At 37.5% G+C, this 21006-nt stretch overlaps 2 protein-coding genes across 3 annotated transcripts in view; both read left to right on the forward strand.

Annotated features, from left to right (window-relative positions):
* LOC134655735 (calcineurin B homologous protein 1) overlaps positions 1 to 21006 on the forward strand; it is a 307947-nt gene that overhangs the window by 38559 nt on the left and 248382 nt on the right. The window lies entirely within an intron of this gene.
* On the forward strand, positions 2838 to 16140 carry LOC134655693 (post-GPI attachment to proteins factor 6). 2 transcript variants are annotated; one of them, XM_063511148.1, is made up of 4 exons: positions 2838 to 3210; positions 10094 to 10342; positions 12913 to 14073; positions 14978 to 16140. In XM_063511148.1, the coding sequence occupies exons 1-4, from the start codon at positions 2925 to 2927 to the stop codon at positions 15754 to 15756; spliced, it is 2475 nt and encodes an 824-aa protein (XP_063367218.1). In that variant the 5' UTR covers positions 2838 to 2924; the 3' UTR covers positions 15757 to 16140. The 2 variants fall into 2 exon arrangements, with proteins under 2 accessions (XP_063367218.1, XP_063367219.1); XM_063511149.1 differs by having other exon boundaries at positions 2838 to 3214; positions 10098 to 10342; positions 14978 to 16139.

The following is a 21006-nucleotide window of genomic DNA, read 5'->3' on the forward strand; positions in this document are numbered from 1 at the left end:
CTACAGAATATATTTAAGAAGATAGCGCGTTTTAAGTTTCACGAAAGAAAAGAGAAGTCGTTACTATGTATGGTACATCTGTAATTTGTGCGGGTTATACAATCCGTTGAAATCCAAGAAATAATTTTTATTTACAATCATACATATGTTGGCCAACCAGATCTTGACAAGCAGAAAAAGGCGGCAAAGAAACATTTAGGCGCGAAGGGTTATCGTCCCATAGAAAATTTTAATTTCGCACCTTTTTTTACTGACAAGATTTGGTTGACCAGCTATACCTAACGAATCATAATTCTATAAATGGAAACAATGAAATAAAAAACAATTAACGGCATTAAAAAATATTTTTTTTCTTTTTTTACATATTTGCTTTGTTAAAAATCTATGCTGTGTCATTTTCATAAAAGTGTCTCCATTATTATTATGTTTAATTTCTGAACAGTCGTAGTTTGACTATCGTTCAAATACCTAGATAAAATATCCACTTTGTACATATAGTCCGTCAACCAAATCTTGTCAGTAGCAATGTAAAGCAAACTAAAGTAGGGCAACACTCAAAGAGCAGTATTGCGCTAAGAAAAGCAGCAATGTACATCGAACCAACAGTTTTTTTTTTCCGCTGAGCGCGCCCTGCGTACGTCAATTCAAATTGTCACTCGCGGTTTATTGAAAAAAATTGAAACATGGACGGACAATTTAAAAGCGATGTTAAAACAATGTTAATCAAAATGATGAACAAATTTGAAGATATCAAAAACAACTCCCTATCGTAGTGCTTATATTCTCTTTGTTCCCTATCTGTGTCTTCTAAGTTTACTAAAATAAAATCATATCAAAATGCAGATAATTAGATAGTGCATATATTTGTTATTTACAATATAATATGCCACTTGTTAATGTAAATTAGTGTACTGTTCTGGATGAATATGACATACCTGTGTAATTTTTTTGATTGGTATATATTGTACAATATACATATTAAAAATAAAACAACTGATATTTGGGTGTTTATTTAATTTAAAGGTAAATAAGATAAGGGTCACTTTTCGACTTGGTTGCGTTGTACACGTACATAAACCGCCATAGGTAAGTATTGTCTGAAAAGATACTACCTACTACGAACGCCTTATATTGGGCAAGATTTAATCCTGCAACAACCATGTATGGATTAGGTAGATATTGCGAAAGAACGGCGATATAATGAAGGCTCTTAATACTGTTTAAAAGGTTTACCTTTGTAAATAGTCACAACTGATTGCTGAAAATATTATTAGACATGTGGGCCTATGGACGGTTTCCAGGACACAATTTATGGTCTTGTTGGATAGATTTAGGCATACGTTTTAATTTTATTTATGCCTTTTAACCCTAAAACAAAAAAACTGAACATAATCTTAAAAGTTCGAAAGAGTTCTTCCAATACTTGTCATAACCTCAATTTTTAGTAATGTTTACCATCAACGAGCATGATTGTACATTGTAGGCCCCTTAGCTTTGCTTGTTCTTATTTAATGTATTGGTATTTAATGGTGACAGCAGAAATATCTCTTGAAACAGAAACGATTCAGAATGAAAACCAAATGAAAACACAGATGGACATTCCACAGATAAAACACAGATGACACGCGTTTTGGAATTATTTGAACACAGTGTTGCTAACCCGCGATTTTTCAAATTTGCCGCCTTTTACTACTGACAAGATTTGGTTGACGGACTTTAATTATTTACCTATAATAATAAGTATTCTTGATAAAATAGGTACATAATATTTACTGTTATTTTAACAGCGTCAAAATAGTGACATTTTGTCCACTGATTCTTTTTAGGGTTCCGTAGCCAAATGGCAAAAAACGGAACCCTTATAGATTCGTCATGTCTGTCTGTCTGTCTGTCTGTCCGTCTGTCTGTCCGTCCGTATGTCACAGCCACTTTTCTCTGAAACTATAAGAACTATACTGTTGAAACTTGGTAAGTAGATGTATTCTGTGAACCGCATTAAGATTTTCACACAAAAATAGAAAAAAACAATAAATTTTTGGGGTTCCCCATACTTCGAACTGAAACTCAAAAATTTTTTTTTCATCAAACCCATACGTGTGGGGTATCTATGGATAGGTCTTCAAAAATGATATTGAGGTTTCTAATATCATTTTTTTCTAAACTGAATAGTTTGCGCGAGAGACACTTCCAAAGTGGTAAAATGTGTGTCCCCCCCCCCCCTGTAACTTCTAAAATAAGAGAATGATAAAACTAAAAAAAATATATGATGTACATTACCATGTAAACTTCCACCGAAAATTGGTTTGAACGAGATCTAGTAAGTAGTTTTTTTTTTATACGTCATAAATCGCCTAAATACGGAACCCTTCATGGGCGAGTCCGACTCGCACTTGGCCGCTTTTTTTGGACTGTGTTTGTACGTTTTTTTTCACTTATTAAAAAAATATATACTTGATTAATATTTTGAAAACTTGGTTACATTTAATATGTAAATTTAGTTTGAATACCTGTTATACTTGTGATAACTATGACTATAAGATATATATGCAATATGCTTTTTTTACGATTCATAATATTTTATCAATTCGCATCGTACGGTATCTGAATGCACGCTTAGCGTGTCATATTTGACTTTGACAATGGGTGGGTGTTTGACGTGTTTGATGAGTTAGATGACAGTATATACTTACTTTACTCTTTGGTATTGACAGTGACGTATCAATCATTAGCCATTGGGAGCAGTAGGGAGGTGGTACTGTATCCTGTGGGTTAACGTCTCCTTTCGATCGTTAATCATCAAGATAATAATATAATACTCAAAGATAACCGAACGATAACGATACATGATAAACATTAATGATTAATTAAAATCACAAAGTGCCCAGTGAGTGTCTTAATCAGTTTTCAGGTAGGCACTAGGCGATATGAAAATCAGTTTGTATTTTTTCTTATTTTATGTGTGTAATACGGCATGCAATGGCGATAAAGAAGCCGAAGAGGAGGCGAACAGGAAACGGATACTTGACCAATTGACGAAAACACGCACAGTGATACTGGATGACTACCATTTGGTCACTAGGCAGATAGCGACCGATGTATATATGTACAGAAGCTACCGCACTGTGTCTGTTGTGTTTTATCCCGTCAGGAAAGACGTTAGCGATGCACGCTTCACATTCCAGGCTGAAGAGCTTCATTTAAATAACATTGGTAGGTGTTTTGTGTGATGTTTGCAATAATGTTTATTTATGCAGGTTGAAAACGATTCACTCTATTTTTGACGCATGACCACGCGAAATAAAATCGGTCTTGCTGTTTTATTATGAGTAATGTCCGCCTTCCACCGCGAGCGGATTGGGCTACGTTCGTAGTACACTTGCAACAGTGATGTGCATTCAAGCTTTTCCACGTAATGATGGTGGAATAATATTCCATTTTACTCTGGTCCTCTCAGTCGGAAATGGAGGCATATGTTATCTCCAGAATAGCTATATCTCGTAATGCACTGCACATACTATGTCAAACCTTGGACCTTTAAGCATGATATCATCCCCTTTACTATCATGGCACATGTCCATATACTTTATCACAGTGACACAGGATTCTATCATTAGAACTGATTGATTGATGCAGTCAATTACATCAGTATTAATTTAGGGACAGTAAGTGATTCAGAGTGGTTGGGACCATTGCAGGGCAAGCACGGGCTTGGCACATACCTAATAAATAATCTAATAAATATTATTGCTTGTGATTGGAATTGATTGGAACAAGTGAATGGAATTCCATCCATGTTAACAGAGTTGTAATTGGAACTTGAGTTGATATTCTGTAAGTGTAGTGAGTGAAAGCAGGTGTGGCTCACTCCGTGATTTTGTCGCTTTGCTACAGGTAGCTAAAAGTACATCCGTTCCACACCAATTTTGGTGGCAAGTCATAACCGGCACGTGGCGCTGTCTCCACCTAGCGGCCATATCTGTGCTGATCGTAACAGATGCATTTTGTTAGAGAGTGAGTATTCTGTGCCTAGTACTATTATTTATTCTGTGGTGAAAGGGCAGGATCCTCAAATTGTATGTTACTAATGTTATTATTTTGTAATTAAAACTTTATTTTTATTGTATTCTACCTATTCGGTTCTTCAACCATTTTATTATAACAGATTAGAGCTTATTGTTTGAGACAAAAATGATGTTTTTAATTTTTCTCATATGAAATATTGCTAACTTACAGCCAGAAAGATATAAAATAGTACCGCTATTCTTTTATTTATTGGGTTAGAAAGCTGAAACCAAATTATGGTTGAATAGTCAGCAACAAGGCGTCGAAAACTATTTTGAAACAATTATCTTGTTCATTTAAAAACTTGAACTGCTTAAATCATACGATTCTGTGCCTTATCAGTTGGTTAACAATTTAACATGACTAGCGTCTTTTCTCGCGCGACTTCATAATAGTACATAGTTGATTTAAGTAGTCTCACAATGTCACGATATTCTTTTCACACCACCTATTCGGAAAAGAGCTTTTTCTTCCCTGCTAGGAGGGGTCAAAGTGGCACTTTTCCTCCCTGCTAGGCGGGATCAAAGTAACACTTTTCTGTTCTAGCACACTATTTTAATTTTTTTTTTGCACATTATTTTTTTAGCTTAAATAATCTTTTTAAGCATCAGATTGTGTCAACATTAAGATTTTTTTATTTTCCTCATAGTTGATGTGAAAAGCAGTATGTGTCACACGGTATCAAAATTATTTCGTCTTGGGCGTTAACACTTGAATCCCTCATTACGCTCAGGATTCAATGTACGCCCTTGATGGAAATATATCATTTTGATCCCTTGTTACACAAACTACTATTTTTCCCGCGAGTTGCAAATCCCTGGAACCCTAATGGCGGTAAATATAATGTGTTCTCAAAGTACCTACTCCTTTGTTAATCGCCGTTCCTATACAATACGCTTTAAATCTCTTGTCTGAAGGTTCATTTTAACTTAACAAGATATTTTTATTAATAGTCGATGAGATTAAAATAAACTACACGTGTAGGCAGCGCAGGTAGGTGCGCAATTAATATAACTCGTCAATGTTTGTTTACCCTCAAGCCTGATCGATAAGGTTTACATTAGAGCTACTTTAATATGTTAGCTATCTTAAAAATAGTGTGTTACGTTTGAGCTATTTTAATATAGGTTGGTGCGGATCGTCGAACGAAATGGTCTTTTTTTTTTCTTGCTAAATTCTCGCGGAACAGGTATGTTTAGTATTATTACAGCAGAGGACGTCTTTCCGGCCATTCCGGCCTCGTAAAACTTATTGTTCCACATAGTTAAAGAATCTGAAACTGAAACTGAGAAAAAGTAATGTTTTCACAAGTGTGCAGTCGCCATCAGATATATCGGAGCGGCCGAGGTGCTCAAAAATATCAGAAAAGGCACTCTAACGCCTTGACAATAAAGGCGTGTTCAGATATTTGTGAGCGCCTTGGCCGCTATCATGCACGTTCATCTCCTTGTCACGCACAGGGATCGGATACCGGTATTTTTTGTATGGGAACGGAAACGGTATTTTTTCGTTCTTTGCTAATTACTTCATTTCTAATTGGGCAATCTAATAATACGAAGTCGTTACCTAAACACACAACTGAGTCATACATTTCGAGTATAAAATAATTCGAATAATATGGTTATTTCGATGTTTTTGCATAAAACCGGTTCCGATCCCTGGTCACGCAGTACCTAGGTATATCCCAGTCTTGATGTACCTAATGATCAGTGTTGCCAGAGCGCTTCCAGCTTATGTACGGTCGTACGTCAAAAAAGGTACGATTTTCATCAAAAAAGTACGGTTTTTTATTAGTAAAATTTTCTTACAGAAACAATATAACTCTCTTGAGTCTGGGTTACCTACGAGACAGGCTGAGCCTAGTGTAGGAACCAGAGCAACCTGACACAATATATTTTTTAGCTGAGGTACCTACACTTTGTCAATTGTACATAATTAGGATAATCTTTGCACCCCTGTAAATGCTTTTGTGTATTACCTACAATAAATAAACTATAAACTAAACTATAAACTATATTTATATGTGAGTGTGTGGGTGGGGGGTATGGTGGGTGGATGAGTATAAATAAATAAATAAAATAAAATAAAATAAAATGCATTTATTTCAGACTTATAAGTGTCCATAGTTTGTTAGTAACAACAAAAAACTAAAAAATACTTAAACAACTATATTAGTACCTAAACCTAAGTGAAGCGAGGACCAGTGCCTGATTAGGCCACTGTCCCACCTCTCCGCTACTACGCTCAGGAGGCTGTGGCGGCTGTCACGGACTCTGCGGAGCGTCGCGGCGCAGCGCTTGCGCACCGTCGCATAAAAACTGTCAACGTGAGCGTCCGCGAACATGCCAGACGCGCTGCAATGCCGCGGCAGCCGCAACAGCACCCTGAACGCGTCATTATATTGCACCCGCAATTTATTGATCGAGCGTTGCGTATATCTAGCCCACGAGCTGCAGGTATACAGCGATGTACAGTACGCACGGAATAGTGTAATTTTAACTTGCGCTGTACACCGACTGAACCTGCGAGCTATCATGTTAGCTCTGATCGCCAGAGCTCTTCGCTCCCTCTCGATATCCGAATCGTCGCGCAAGTCGTCGGTTACCAAGTGCCCAAGGTATTTAAACGAATTAACCCTCGTAAGCTGCTCGCCATTCAAGCGAATGGGTGGGACATGGGATGGGCACTTGGTTCCCGCCTTGAAAACCATATACTCGCTTTTCGACACATTATACTTTAAATTATGTTTTAAAGCATATGACTCACAAATATTGATGAGGGTTCGCAGTCCGCCAACCGATGGGCTCAACAGCACCATGTCATCTGCATAGCTTATGTTGTTGAATGCTACCCTGTTCACGTGGCATCCGACATGCGTGCTGCTGAGCTCACCGATAAGCTCGTTAACATACAGATTAAATAATTTTGGCGAACTTAGTCCGCCTTGCCTGACGCCACAATCCAATCCGTACTCATCAGACAAAAAGTTTCCCCATCGGACACTATTTCTCTGGCTGGCGTACCAGTATCTAAATATGCGTGTTAGCTCTCTAGGAAAATTTGTCTCGTCAAGCTTTTGCCAAAGTAAATCGTAATTTACAAGGTCAAAAGCCTTCGAGAGATCTAGAAAACACGCATAAATAGGTGTATTACGCCGAGTATAGTACTCAACAGTGTTCTTTAGACAAATGATCGCACTCTCCGTCGACAGGCCGGCTCGGAAGCCGAACTGTGCGTCGTGTAATTGCAAGCATTTGTCCAATTCCACGTTAAGTAGGCTGTCAAGTACTCTGGCTACGATTGTTGCCAGAGAAATAGGTCTGTAATTTGTCAAATCAGATATATCGCCCGTTTTGTTTTTAACAATAGGTACCACTATGGTTTTCGTCATATGCTTAGGTAAATATGAGTGTCCGATGCACAGGTTAAAGAACATTGCTAGGATTCTAGGCAAGTGAGGGCCAGCAAATTGCAAGTGCTCGACGCTTAGGGAGTCGTGACCGGGAGACTTTCCCCTTTTCATATCCCGCAATGTTTTAGTTATATCTTTTGCACTATAACGTATCTGCAGGTCACTCCCCACCTCATCGTCATGCACCCGCAACCCTTCCAACCCTACAACAGACGACACCTTATTATTAAAATGGTTCTTAAACATGTCAGCGATACCCTTGGTATCTGAAATGCCGTTGACACTAACTGAGAGTCCAGTCTTCACTTCCATTTTCTTCGTAAGTTTCCAGAAGTTACGAAAGTCACACTTTTTATGATGGGTCGCGAGCATGTCCATCTTTATTTGATCTTGGTGATCTTGGACCCAACGCAGCCTTGATTTAAAAATTTGTATAGTTTTCCTGATTGTTACTGACTGACAAATTTATTTGACCAACTATAAGTGTAGTGTACACGTCATAGTTAGCCAATTTTGTTTGCATTAACATTTCCGTCAGTTGAAAAAAGCGGCAAATTTAAAAAAAATGGTGCGAAAGGTTATGGTCCAATAGAAAACTTAAATTTCGCGCCATTTTATACTGACTAAGTTGTTTGACCGGCTATAAATGGCCGGCTGAATTTTGACTACCTGAGTTTTGTAATCTGGATAATAATGCCAAATAAAACGAAATACACTCAGATGACTAAGTAACTTTCTACTGGATATGCAAATGTACATATATAAATTAAAAAGAAACGCATGTGAATAAGATTGGTAAGATAAACAAGTAAGCTTTATGGACATGACATGACTTAGGTACCTGACAGCCCGAGAACAAATTCTTTATAATTTTTTAACTTCTTTTAGCGTTTTTATTATTCTTCGAGCAACTGCACTGCATTAGAAGCAATCACAAAGCAATATTAATAATATTACACATAAATTATTTAATGTAGTTTTATGGATAATTGCCAATACCCTACCAGGGTGCTATGTCATCTATTTCCATTGTAACATCTATTCTATTGTACCATGGTTAACATGGTTTGCATAACATAAACGATATTACTATTACTATTAGCAAAGCACAGGTAAGAAAGACACAACTGCCGACTGCAACTAAAGAAACGTGTATTTTCTATAGTACATGGTACTTTTTTATGGTGGCTATTGTTGTCAGATTAGATATTTTGCCCTGAACAAACCATCCTGAACCAATACAACCACAACACAACGAAAAAAAAAGTTGATAAACAATCGTACATCAAAAGGTACGGTTTTAGTACGATGTACGCTGCTTACAAAAAAGGTACGCAAGGGTCCAAAATAGTACGCAAAACCGTACTAAAAGGTACGATCTGGCAACACTGCTAATGATGTCACACCAGTCAGCAGCATGTTTTTTGATTTGTCCGAATTCCCTGAGGTATATTAGGATTATTACGTGATTCCAGGATAAACCAGCTTCGAGACACTTGTCGTGCCATATTAGTCATAGCTAGCACATCTATTTGTCTGTCTGGATTATGTACCTAGAATGATTAGGTATGATTTTTTCGTACTTTTACCCGTAGTATGGCATCACGATAAGAGGTCATTTTCTATTGAAGAATCCTGATGCAAAACGGCGCAGTATTAGATAATGATATTAATGATATTAAATACGATGTAATGCATAATTATTTTCCATCGTGTTTTCACGGAAACGTACGAACGTGTCTTGCGATTTCAGTCAGTCTCGGTATAAAAAGTACTGAGGTTGAGGTTGGTTGAAGTAGCATGATAAATACGAAGGTTTCCGAGAAAATGCGATGGAATACAATTATATGCACATCTGTATGTTGATGAGACAGCAAGCTACTATTAATCAATCAATGTTTCGCCCTTGTTTATGATTTCAAAAACCCCCGTAAAGTCCTTCATGTCATCTTTTTAAATATATATTTATAAGTATGTCTAGTTTAACTGAAGAACTATGCAAACGTAGGGGAGATATACCGATATGCCGTAGGTAAGCTTTTGCTTGCTATTTATCTTCAAACTATTTCTTGAATGTATGATAAAAAGGGTTGACCGCACGCTTGGCTTAAAATGTTTAAACTTATCTAATCAGTCTAAATTACTCACTCGTGGACACATGACTCTCATTTGTAGGACGCTTGAACACCTAGCAACCAGAATACCAGTAGAAATGCATTACTAAATTAACTTTAGGTTCATAACTATATCAGTTTAACAACTGCAATCCTTTTAGCCTGGCTGAAATCGCGCCTCTTATTGGCATTATGTTACTAAGATTCTAGGATTTTGTTTAGGTCACATCCTGATAACCTGTAGTCCTGATGTCACGCTCTATTCTTTGCTTTTCACACCTTATGCCACAGTCAAATACGTGTATATTTTGTACACACTTAACGATTGATTCCCGCGCGGAACAGTCTAGTGTAGGGTCAGCAGACTCACGCTTCAGCCACGGAACGCACGCTCAACGCAGACGCCGACTGCCATACGCAGCGATGCAGCATAGGTAGATGGCGGTCGGTGTCAGCGTCGAGCGTGCGTTGCGGAACCCTCTGGTAAACGTTCATTTGTTTTCAGGCAGGTGCGACCCTCAAGATGTCATAATCAACATAAAGCACGGCTCCTACCCAGCCGTGAACCCTGACGGGTACCCCTTCCCTAAAGACTTCGTGGACCCGCCAACCAGGGACACTATACACACGGTGGAACTGTTGTCGGATGGCAAAAATAAGACCTACAGTATAACCCACCCCAAGCCTGGGTCTTGGTACGCGCTGGTGTACAGGAAATGGGAGGATCCTAGGACTCAGAAGGTTGAGCAGCAAGGTACGTGGACATTTTATATATTATGCTATGATGGTCATGGTCATCATCAGTACAAGCTCCAATTAAAGAACAGTGTTATTTGAATGAAGCTGAATTTACCTTAAACCTTAGTATTGCTTATTATTCGTATCTCTATCTACATAGATACCAGTTGTCAATACTCAGAAAATTGGTACATTTTATGACTGTAGCCAGATTGAATTATAGGGTAACCTGCCTATCTAGTGCCAGGGCGAGGTCTAGAATTCTAGATAATAGGTAGGCTGAAAAATCATCTATCATTGAATGATTGGTGCGTGTGCGTGATGTCGGGTCAGATGAATTGCTAGAAACAATGTGCCCCGATCTGCAATTTACAATATCTTACAACTCGTCCTATGTGCAAATATTATTTTGATTTTATAATATTTTTATTATTTTGGGACAATGGAATATATGCGATCGGCTCAGACCTAGTGGGCCAATAGGTTCACAGATAGCGTTTTTAACAATGATATTATATAACCATAGATAGGTTATCGTCATACTTGAGGAGCACAAAAAATACTTCCATATTTATTTCTGTGCCTACAAAGAAATCTGTTATTTTTGATTTATTTTCTCATTCCATCCATCTTTGTCACACTCGTTGTTAAACATAAGGTCGTTTCTTTCTCTTTCGGTGTGCCGGAGCTCGTTAGCACGTGCACATTTCTCGCTTGTCCAGCAGCGACTAAAGGCAACTTGTCCAATTTGTCACAAGTTACGCGCTTCAATTATGGAATGCCTATAACCTATCTTGAGTTATAAATCATTGGTTTTTAATGCAGTCGTAACGTCTAGGTCATTAAACGGAAATAATAATTTCACATTGCCACGGCCATGCCGCAGTGCCGCACGCTATTGTATTTGCTGATCAATAGTTAACACTAAAAAACGTTTTTATAAACGTTGGTATTTTTCGTTACCTTCTAAGCATTGTATCTAGGTGACAGCGTGGCAGATTTTCCATTTAGTAGGTAAAGGTCACATCGATGGGCCGTTGATAATATTTATTATGTCCTTGAGTTGAGACGACCAAGTACACAGGCGCTCCCATAGGGTGGGGTCGCGCGATCGTGTACCTCGTAATGACGTTAATTCATGGGACACTCATTGAGTCATTGACAGTCTACATGAAATCAATTAACATTTAGCAGCAGCCTATCACAATTAATTAATGCATGGCTTGATCGAGCCAACCCAGAATATATTTAATATTTTATGTCCACTTAATTTTTTCGCTACACGTAATTTTTCGGACTCGTCATTCGGCCCCCCCTAGACCGCCTGGTCAGAATAAGGAATGTGACTTCCAAGCCGGGAATCGTGGGTTCCAAATCCAGTAGCAGAGTTTCTTGGACTTCACGAAAGCTGTTAATTATTAAAGTAGAGGTCCTAATACTTCCTAATAATCGGTGAATATACCTAAATCGTGAGGAAATCGGACGGATTCCAAAAAGTTACCTCTGGATTAGACGGTCGGATAGCAATCGCTATCGTAAAAAGTAGTGAATGCGCCAAATCTAATAAGTAAATAATTATTAGGTTTTCGAGCGAACCTCAGCATGCAGTAACATAGGGGCTGTTCATAAATTACGTCATCTATTTTTGAAGATTTTTGACTCTTCCCCCCTAAAATCATCCAAAAATCATGCTTCGAATGACCCCGTTTCCCTACGTCATGCTACCATCATCCGATGTCCAGACCCCCCCCCCCCCATTTAATGTTAATTTTTCTTTGTACTTTGAAAGGCTAGCTATAGTACCTATACCAATCGATAATCTGTTACGTTCTCTACTGCTCCCCGCTCCCCTCCCTATCCATCCTACCTACGCGATATCGAGTCAATAAAGACAATAAAAAAAAATCTAAATTTTACTTCTTCTGAGACCGACGCATACCTAGTTGTACAAAATACCGCGTTGACAACTTGACATAAAGAGATACCGCTAGACTCAATTTATCATAGAGTCAACGACTAGATGGTAAATAGGTTGGCAGGAAGCCGGTACAATCACAACTGCAGTGATGTCAATCTAGCGCGAGCAGTGATTTTTGTGCTGTCTAGATTCTAGTTGGTCTAATGTGAACCTAATTATGTACGTCATATAACTCGGTATTGCATGACTGGGGTATGCGTATTTGAAACGTATAATAGTGAAGAGGGGACATGTTCCTAGTGTCCTAATGTTTTACGAATATTTTGCCTATGGTTATTGTTTACCTACTTTACGGAATTACAGTAAACATAAATAAGCCATTATAGTCCTGTTTTCGTAAATAATAAGTTAAACACTATTCTCGACTTCGTTTGGGAAATACGAGAAATGTTTACTTAGGTATTTTCTACATCTGCTGTTGAAGGTATTTTTGTGTCATAAAAAAAATAGGCAGTTTTCACTTTATATTCAGAAGACGATACACGATACACGATTATTTGGACCGTTAACAGTGCACTATGGGACCCAGTTTGTGTACCCAAGTTATTTTACTTAAAAAGACCTAGCAACATATAAGCCTCATATTTATTCTTGGCGTCTCATTCCAGGTCTCGTTGCCGACTGCCACACAATCTTATACACGGACCTGCAAGTGAAACTAGACGATGACATCCGTCTTATAGACTGTGATCAGGGCATCACCATCTCCTACTCGAATATCCCTGCTACCTACAAATGTATGGTCATCGACAACATACAACCAGTCAACTTTAACTTTACAATCACGAACACTGCCAGTGCTGACAGTGACGTAATCTTCCTTGTACAAGCCCTATATCAACCCTCTCTAGATAATAACCTTCTCTCTTGCTACTTCGACCCAAGAGCCAGCAATGTCCACTCAGTGAACTTCATTCCTCATCCCAACGCGTGGCATTACTTCAGAATAGAACACTACACCCCCGACAATGATACCAAAATCAATGACTGTAACAACCTATACTATGCCAGAACGGAAGAAGACGATCTCAGCAATCATTCCGTTATAGACCTTATGCGCGATGACAAAGGTCGCTTTTTCACATTCGACTACGGCTTACCTACCACTGATTTGCAAGACGCAACCAGCTTAGTCAATCTGACCTCGGACGAAGTGAAGTCCTTAAGGTTTCCGGTGACCAAAATCTTAGATATCGGAGGCACTTTAGCTTTGGAAGCTAGCCTGCTTATGAAAAACTTAAAGTATTACATGGGATGGAAAAGAGATCGGAAAGGTGCCGAAGGAAATTTGCTGGCGTTTACGGAGGATAGCCAGTATATGCGCGTTGTGATCTGTTTGGACATCGGTCACACGAGCTTGCCCTTATCGTCCGGACACTGTCAATACAACGATCACGTGAAACCGGCGCTGTTCGTGTTGAACAGCACGGACTCAGAGTCCATAGACGATAAAGTGATAATTCCTTTTCCCGACGACGGGCAGTGGTATCTGACGTTCCGTTTGTTTTGCGATGAAGTCGTCTGTCCTTGTCGGGCGTTTGATAACGGTACGAAGTATTACGTGAACTCTAGCGTGTTAGACAGGGACGAGGAAGACTTGGGGAACGTGTCGATGCGAGAGGGGGAGAAGGATTGCAACGTGACGGTGGTGCTGTCGATTTCCTCGTCGTCTTGCGTCGGCGGCCGCTGCGGGAACCACGGCAGCTGTCTGCTCAACACGTTCGGGGGACTGATTATGTCTTTTTGCTCGTGCACGGCTGGTTACGGAGGTGAGACATATATATATAAGCGTCTAATATAACCTTTCAAATGGGATATTTAATTTCGTTTAGGCTGATTACTTTTTGTTACTATCATCTGCACAAATACCATTCGGTCGGTGCAGCATGTTTTTTTTTCTTTTTTCACTGTTGCCCATTACTTTACATTCTTCCTTTATCACATGCCCTAGCATTTGCTCTTCATTTTTCTAGTATGGGCGCAACTTTCAAATATGATATAATTATGCTTGCTATATTTATACCGTATACATTTAGTTAGATAAGGAAAATGCAGAGCGAAAAAAAAGAAGCGGTCAATGTACACATTTAGGTATCTACCTAAATTAGCTGATTTAGCCTATCTAGGCTAGATAGATAGATATACAATAAACAAACAATAACTACATAACACAAATACACAAATGAATTGTATGATTTTGCAGCATTCCGACCCTAACTTAGAGGACTTTTAGGTAGGTAATTAATCCTACATATTGTGATCTTAAGCGCTAATCCAGGTGTTTATAGTATTATGTTGTTGCATTATATAGTCTCAGTGACTATAAATAGGATCGTTACAGGATAATAAAATCGGAATAACAATTTATTACGCAGTACCTATACCACAGTGTGGTTAAATCACAACATTAACTATGGTAATTAGTTAACGACTATTAAATTTAAACTTGCTTCAGCATTTGTATACATACATATTCATTTATATAACACAAGGATTATTGACTACCTACTTCAAATGTTATATTTAAATTAAAAACATTTGTATATATTTTCTATGAAAGCTATAATCGTAAGACAAGTCGGCAAAGTGGTGGCAATTACGTTGTATATGAACACCTACTTTTAAGTTATAATTGAAGACGAAAGAATTGACCATAATTCTTTATAATTTCAGGCTGGGACTGCTCTGACGACTCAAGGATGGACAGCAGTGTGTCCATGATCGTGTCAGTACTGCTCCTGACCCTAAGCAACATGCTCTTCATCATCTCGATCTACGTGGCCATCATCAGACTCTACTACACCGAAGCCATGATGTACGGGTTCACCATGGTCTTCTCCACATTCTACCACGCCTGCGACGCGCCAGCCCAGGTAGCCTACTGTATAACCAGACCCAACATTCTACAGTTCGGAGACTTCTACTGCGGCATCATGTGCTTCTGGGTAACATTACTGGCCATGGCCATCATGGGCGATAAACTAAGATCCTCATTACAACTGATCGGTGCAATAATCATAGCTTTACTCACTACGTGGAACATGCATTCTATAGTCGCGTTTATTTTACCTGTGGCGGTTGGATGCGGATTTTTATTCTTAAGTTGGTATTTAGATTGGAGAAAGGCTCATTCGTTAATGTTCAAGAGATCGTATTACACGACTTTCTTGCCTATAGGCATATTGTTGGTCGGTGTGGGTTTGATCTGCTTCGCTTTTCTTCAGACTGAGCAGAATTATAAGATTGTACATTCTATTTGGCATATGATCATCGCTGCAAGCGTAGTGTTCCTTTTACCGGATATAAAACGCGGAGACGATGTCAACCCATTCCTGCCGAGCCCCAATTTCTGGAGACTGCAGTTTTGTAGCAAATTCAACAGATCTCAGACCCCTAACACTGTCAATAGATCTCAAACTCCTACAACAACGGCCCCGTTAACAGCAGACTGAAAGCGTCAATTGCCATCCATTATAAAACGAGCCTTAAGTCGTTTTGCTAAGGTGCAAATACAAATAACGCATTAGTGTTAGTAGTAATTAAGATATAAATGTTATTTCCGTTAGTTATATGACATTCTCCTACTAGTCAACACTATTTTGGACGAGTACAGATATTTTAGGAATTCGTATAGCTCTTGATAGTTAGGTGTAACGTATTGAATTCACATGACAATAGATAATGATAGGTAATAGTACAATTTTCATATATTTATTGAAGTACATGAAACAAAATGAATAAGACTGTGAGAAGAATTATAGAGAACTAAGCAGAGCCGGACTTGGGCATTGTTATCGAGGTAAATCTATAAGTAATGGGCGATTGATGGATGCTAATTTATCACCTAATTGTTAAACGGTATTAATCCTTTGAATGCCAAGAACACGTAAGTGCGTCACGACAGGCGTCGTAAAGAGCTGTGGCGTACGTTGCCAAAGTAGCCTTCAACGTTTCCAGGCCTGTTTATGCCAGGGATATTGGCGTGTACATGACGTTCTTGGGTTTGACAGATGGCGTTCAAAATATTAAGCTCAAGACATAGGTATATACAGTTCAGCGGGCTCAGCACGGTTCCATTTTTATAGACTATCACTATGCCCGTCACTTTCGCACTTACATACTTGTTAGAACGTGACAGACATGGTGATAAACGATAAAAATGCTACCGTGCAACTAGGGCAGAACAGTGTACGGTCAGTACGGTACAAATATACTGATAACTGATTTACGTACAGGATAATGACTGTGTCAAGTGACAGATTACTCCTAGACATTCTTATAAAACGTAATAAATTGTACCCTTGCTTCACCAAATTGCAACCGTTACTCGCCCATTATTATGTATTTGGTGCCTTTATCTCTCTTTTTCCTGGTGCCCTTTAATGCCCCCAGTCCGGCCCTGGCAATACGAAACCAACATACCGCGCCCCACAACCCCGTTAGAAATTAACGGACCAATTTTGATGTGATTTTATGTGATAGAGTGTACCAAAGTAGCTGATTTTTATTATTCTGTTTCTATACTTTAATATTTTTAATTGATATTGCTAACAAGGGAAGTCGAAGGCCCGTTCAAACTTTTAATATTTACAGAATTAGCTTTGTTTCTGAAACGGGTCTCGGTGTAAATAATAAATTATACATCCAAAAATATAGCTATATTAGCTATGTGCGTAGTGAAGTAAAATACAAGCGATGATAATGCACGGGCGGGGAAGGATGTGAACTTTCGTGGGACTATTTGACACTTTGACAGATGTAAACTCAATCAGATAGTCAGTGGTCATGCACAGATCGAATATTCGTCACGATTGTGTTAGAGATGGGCAGCTAACCTAACCTAACCGTTAAGTGTAAAATTGTTGGATATAAAGAAAATTTACTATACACTTGGACAATAAGACTGTAGACCATTCAAGTAAAAGTATTAAAGGCGGTCTCAATATGACGAACACAATACGATCTTAATAAGTCAATCTTATTAAAGTATGTAGGTACACCTAATTGCATATTTTCTGCGCATTGCACGTATTATTTCATGACAAACACAGTTCAAAAAATGCAGTTTTAAGAAACAACATGAACTATGAAAAATCTCCCTGCCTGCATAATACTTAAATCATCATGCTAATGATATTTCGTACAAGTTCTAAAAACTCATTGGCAGTAGCCGGGGTTCGAAGCAACGACCTCGAATTACAAAGCAGAAAGCCTTGCCACTTGGCTACCAACGCTTCATGACGAATTTTGGTAGTACGTGATGGTTCGTATAAACACGTACATATGTACTGTACATTATTATCTGACGAAGTCAATGTTGACCGAGCAGTGACATTACGATTAAGTACAACAGTCAATCAACTCATCAATTAAAATCAAACTATAATGTTGTAGTTGTATACTTAATTATTGCAACTATTTAGATATTTTATAAATTACTTTAAATTTTGGCAAATATCTGTTTGTTGTAAATATAGCCATTATGTCCCATTAATAGAATTTACCTATAATAAAAAATAAATTAAGAGTGTTCATGTGACTCCTACTCTAGTAATACTCGAACAATCTTTTGGTACACTTCCTGACATAAAGGTGTTACCTTGTAAATGTCTCCAACTTTCACATACCCCTTCATTCGAATGATAATAATAATAAGTAATTCGTATTCGATTTATTCTGGGATTTTAATAAGCTTTAACAATAATATTGTTTTTAATAATGTGAGGCACGATGGTATAATTGTGCAAAAAAATGATGGTGTTTGAAGCAGTAAATGCATTGGTTTACGAAAGTACAATGTAAATTAAATATGAAATACGTGTATTTTTAGTTTATATGTAAGTAGCTTCAGCAAATTTTACGGAAGCCTGTGCAAAAGTAGGAAATTATATACACGTTGACCTATAAAAATAGTAGGTAGGTACATATATGTATAGTGGAAGGCCCAAATAATAAATGGTTGGCATCACAGAACATATTAAAGAGGTTAGAATGGCTATCGCGCGCAGTTATTATCGGAACCGGTGTCGCCGCTCGTTCCTCTCCACATTTACTAACACTCGCGCAACGGTAGTAAAAACTTGTGTGCGTGGTAAATGGATACGCCTCCTTTAAACAGATTTGATGTCTGGCTTCTTAATCTAAAGGTTATTGTGGCGCAAAAGGCATGTTTACTTCGTTTTTCGGTCAGCGCGGGCGAGTAGCATGCGAGCGTTTGCTCAAAACCGGCGGCGACACATACCCTGCTCGCATCGCCATTCTAACTTGGTCTGTGGTTGGCATGGCAAAAAATCGCTTGTAAAATCAACTTTGTAATCTTCGCGATAGTGTTCAAAATCGAATGCATGGCATCACACAGGCATTTTAATGTAATGTTTGTAAGATGTGTACAGACAAAAAATTTCACGAAAATCGGTTAAGAATTGCGACCTACAATAGCTACAGAGCTAGTTTCAAAATACTTACGTGCATTTTATTTGTACACACTAAAAACGTAGCTATTTATTTATTTGAAAATGTAGTAACGAACCCTGAAATAAATGTTAGATTAGATACTTTTGCCACTTTTTTTGATGCAGCTGTAAATAGATAAGAAATGTCCAATATTGTAATATTAACTGACGGTGCCTTATACATATTGTCCACTTTCAAAATTTCGAGACCGTTCGTGAATGAACTCTTGGCAATGGCATAATTTAGGACAGTTGCAACTATGGGGTAAAGTGGTAAAAGGTACTTGTTATACACTTCTACTGTGTACGTCCACATACTTAATGATACCACGTTACCTTCTCCACCCTGATTGCTACAATTGAGGAGTGTCTTTTCAAAAGGGTTTATTTTTTCTGGGAATCTATTTCTAAATTGGACCTTAAGTTTTCTTGAGCAAGGTTCTCTCTAGAAGTACCGCTAAGAAAAAATAAACCCTTTTGAAAAGACACTCCTCAATTGTATTATTATCAAAGTTGTCTCATGGTTCAAACTGGCCTGATTTACATTTAGAAAAAAATAAAGTACCTGCACAGTGTGTGTATCAATATAAATTTAGTATAACTCTTAGTTTATTTAAAGGAAAATTCGTCTATAAAGAAAAGAATGGTCTCTTTCTTCCATTAGTGTTTGTGCCATGTTAATATTAAGATTTAGCTAATTAATATCCATATTGAGATTATTTAGCGGCTTTCTCTTTATAAGGCTCTCTTGCTTTAAAAAGGGCTGTCCCTTGTCTGTGTTGTTGTGTACAAAAATTTAAACAATGGAACACAAACTTGTGTTATATACAAACCATACACTTCTACATAAATTAGGAGGCAATTTCATAACTAAATGATCTTTCTTTTGGCTGTATCTCCGCAGTAAAGAAGATAGAACCGCAGTAAAGAAGTATCTAAGTAATAATTATGTAGACAACAAAATAAGGTACATATGTAACTAGTGCATGTTGTTTTCCATCGTATTTTCTCGGAAAGGTTCGTATTTGTCATGCTCCTTCAGTCAACCTCAGTGTTTTTGTACCGAGACCATAACCGAGATTGACTGAAATAGCAAGACACGTTCGTACGTTTCCGTGAAAATACGATGGAAAATAATTATGCACTACATCTGTAGAAATATGAGTTACATTGAGAAACCTCGTTATTCAATATGAACTGAAACCGTTTGGAATCTTGTTTAGGCAAGATCGTCTATATGAAACTTAAACATGACAAAAACATGCTTGAGATGCGTTTAGATATGGTACACTTATATTTAAGTACGACAGGTATTATGTTAAATTGTGTAGACGGTCTTGCCTGCACAGACAATGTTACCCTATTGACCTTAATGATATTTATAATAGGTCTTTACAAAACTTGGCCTTATAGGATACTTGTATTAATGTTGACATTCCTTCCATCTTTGTTTGCTCAAATGGTGAAGTGTTACTTCTTTTTCTGATCTCTCGGGGCAAAACAGGAACATTGTACATTTCTGACTTTAGCTTAAGTATAAGGCAGCTACAGTAATTTAATGGACTTTATTTATGTGCCATCTTATTTATTTGCGTAGATAAGTTTGTAATTGGATGATTTATATTAAATTTTATTACTTATAGTATCTTTTGTAAATCAAATGCAGTGTAAACTTTAAGCCAGAAGGGAATAGGTAGAAATTTCTAAAAGGATGACTTGACTGTGTCTAGAAACCTTAATAAGCCCTATTATTTAAAATTTTCATTTAAAAACTTTAAAGTTAAAATCCATGTGTAATCCTGTTATTAGAAAATCAAAGCTTAATCAGCCACTTTATTTTAATATTTACTTAATTTCCAATATTATTATTATTTTTGATATTACTCCACTGAAGTACAGGGCCTGGTATATAATTTGGATGTCTTCAAAAGTTGTTATAAGTATGTACTTTTATTTTATATTATAGTACATTTCTAAGTAGGCTATGTCATTGATGCTTTATGTATAGTGTTAGTGATTTATACACAAATACTCTAGTTAATGTTGTAATTTATTGTAGGTAATGTTCATAAACAAAGATGCCAGTTACCAAGCACACTAAATATTGTACTGCAGTATAAGTTACTTCAATTAGAATATATTTTTATTATAATCATGAACAATTATATTTGTTATAAAAGATTTGTAAGTAAATATAATAAATAAAACCAAAGTCAAATTTATGAAATATTAGAATTGTGTTTAATTTTA

This window comes from Cydia amplana, chromosome 17, assembly GCF_948474715.1.
Source record: "Cydia amplana chromosome 17, ilCydAmpl1.1, whole genome shotgun sequence".
Taxonomy (NCBI): Eukaryota; Metazoa; Arthropoda; class Insecta; order Lepidoptera; family Tortricidae; genus Cydia; species Cydia amplana.

Bases quoted from the DNA above. Each gene is read 5' to 3' on its own strand.
- LOC134655693 (XM_063511148.1), top strand. From the start codon at position 2,925: ATGAAAATCAGTTTGTATTTTTTCTTATTTTATGTGTGTAATACGGCA. The intron at 10,343-12,912 runs GTACGTGGACAT...GTCTCATTCCAG, and splicing joins TCAGAAGGTTGAGCAGCAAG to GTCTCGTTGCCGACTGCCAC. The intron at 14,074-14,977 runs GTGAGACATATA...TTATAATTTCAG, and splicing joins GTGCACGGCTGGTTACGGAG to GCTGGGACTGCTCTGACGAC.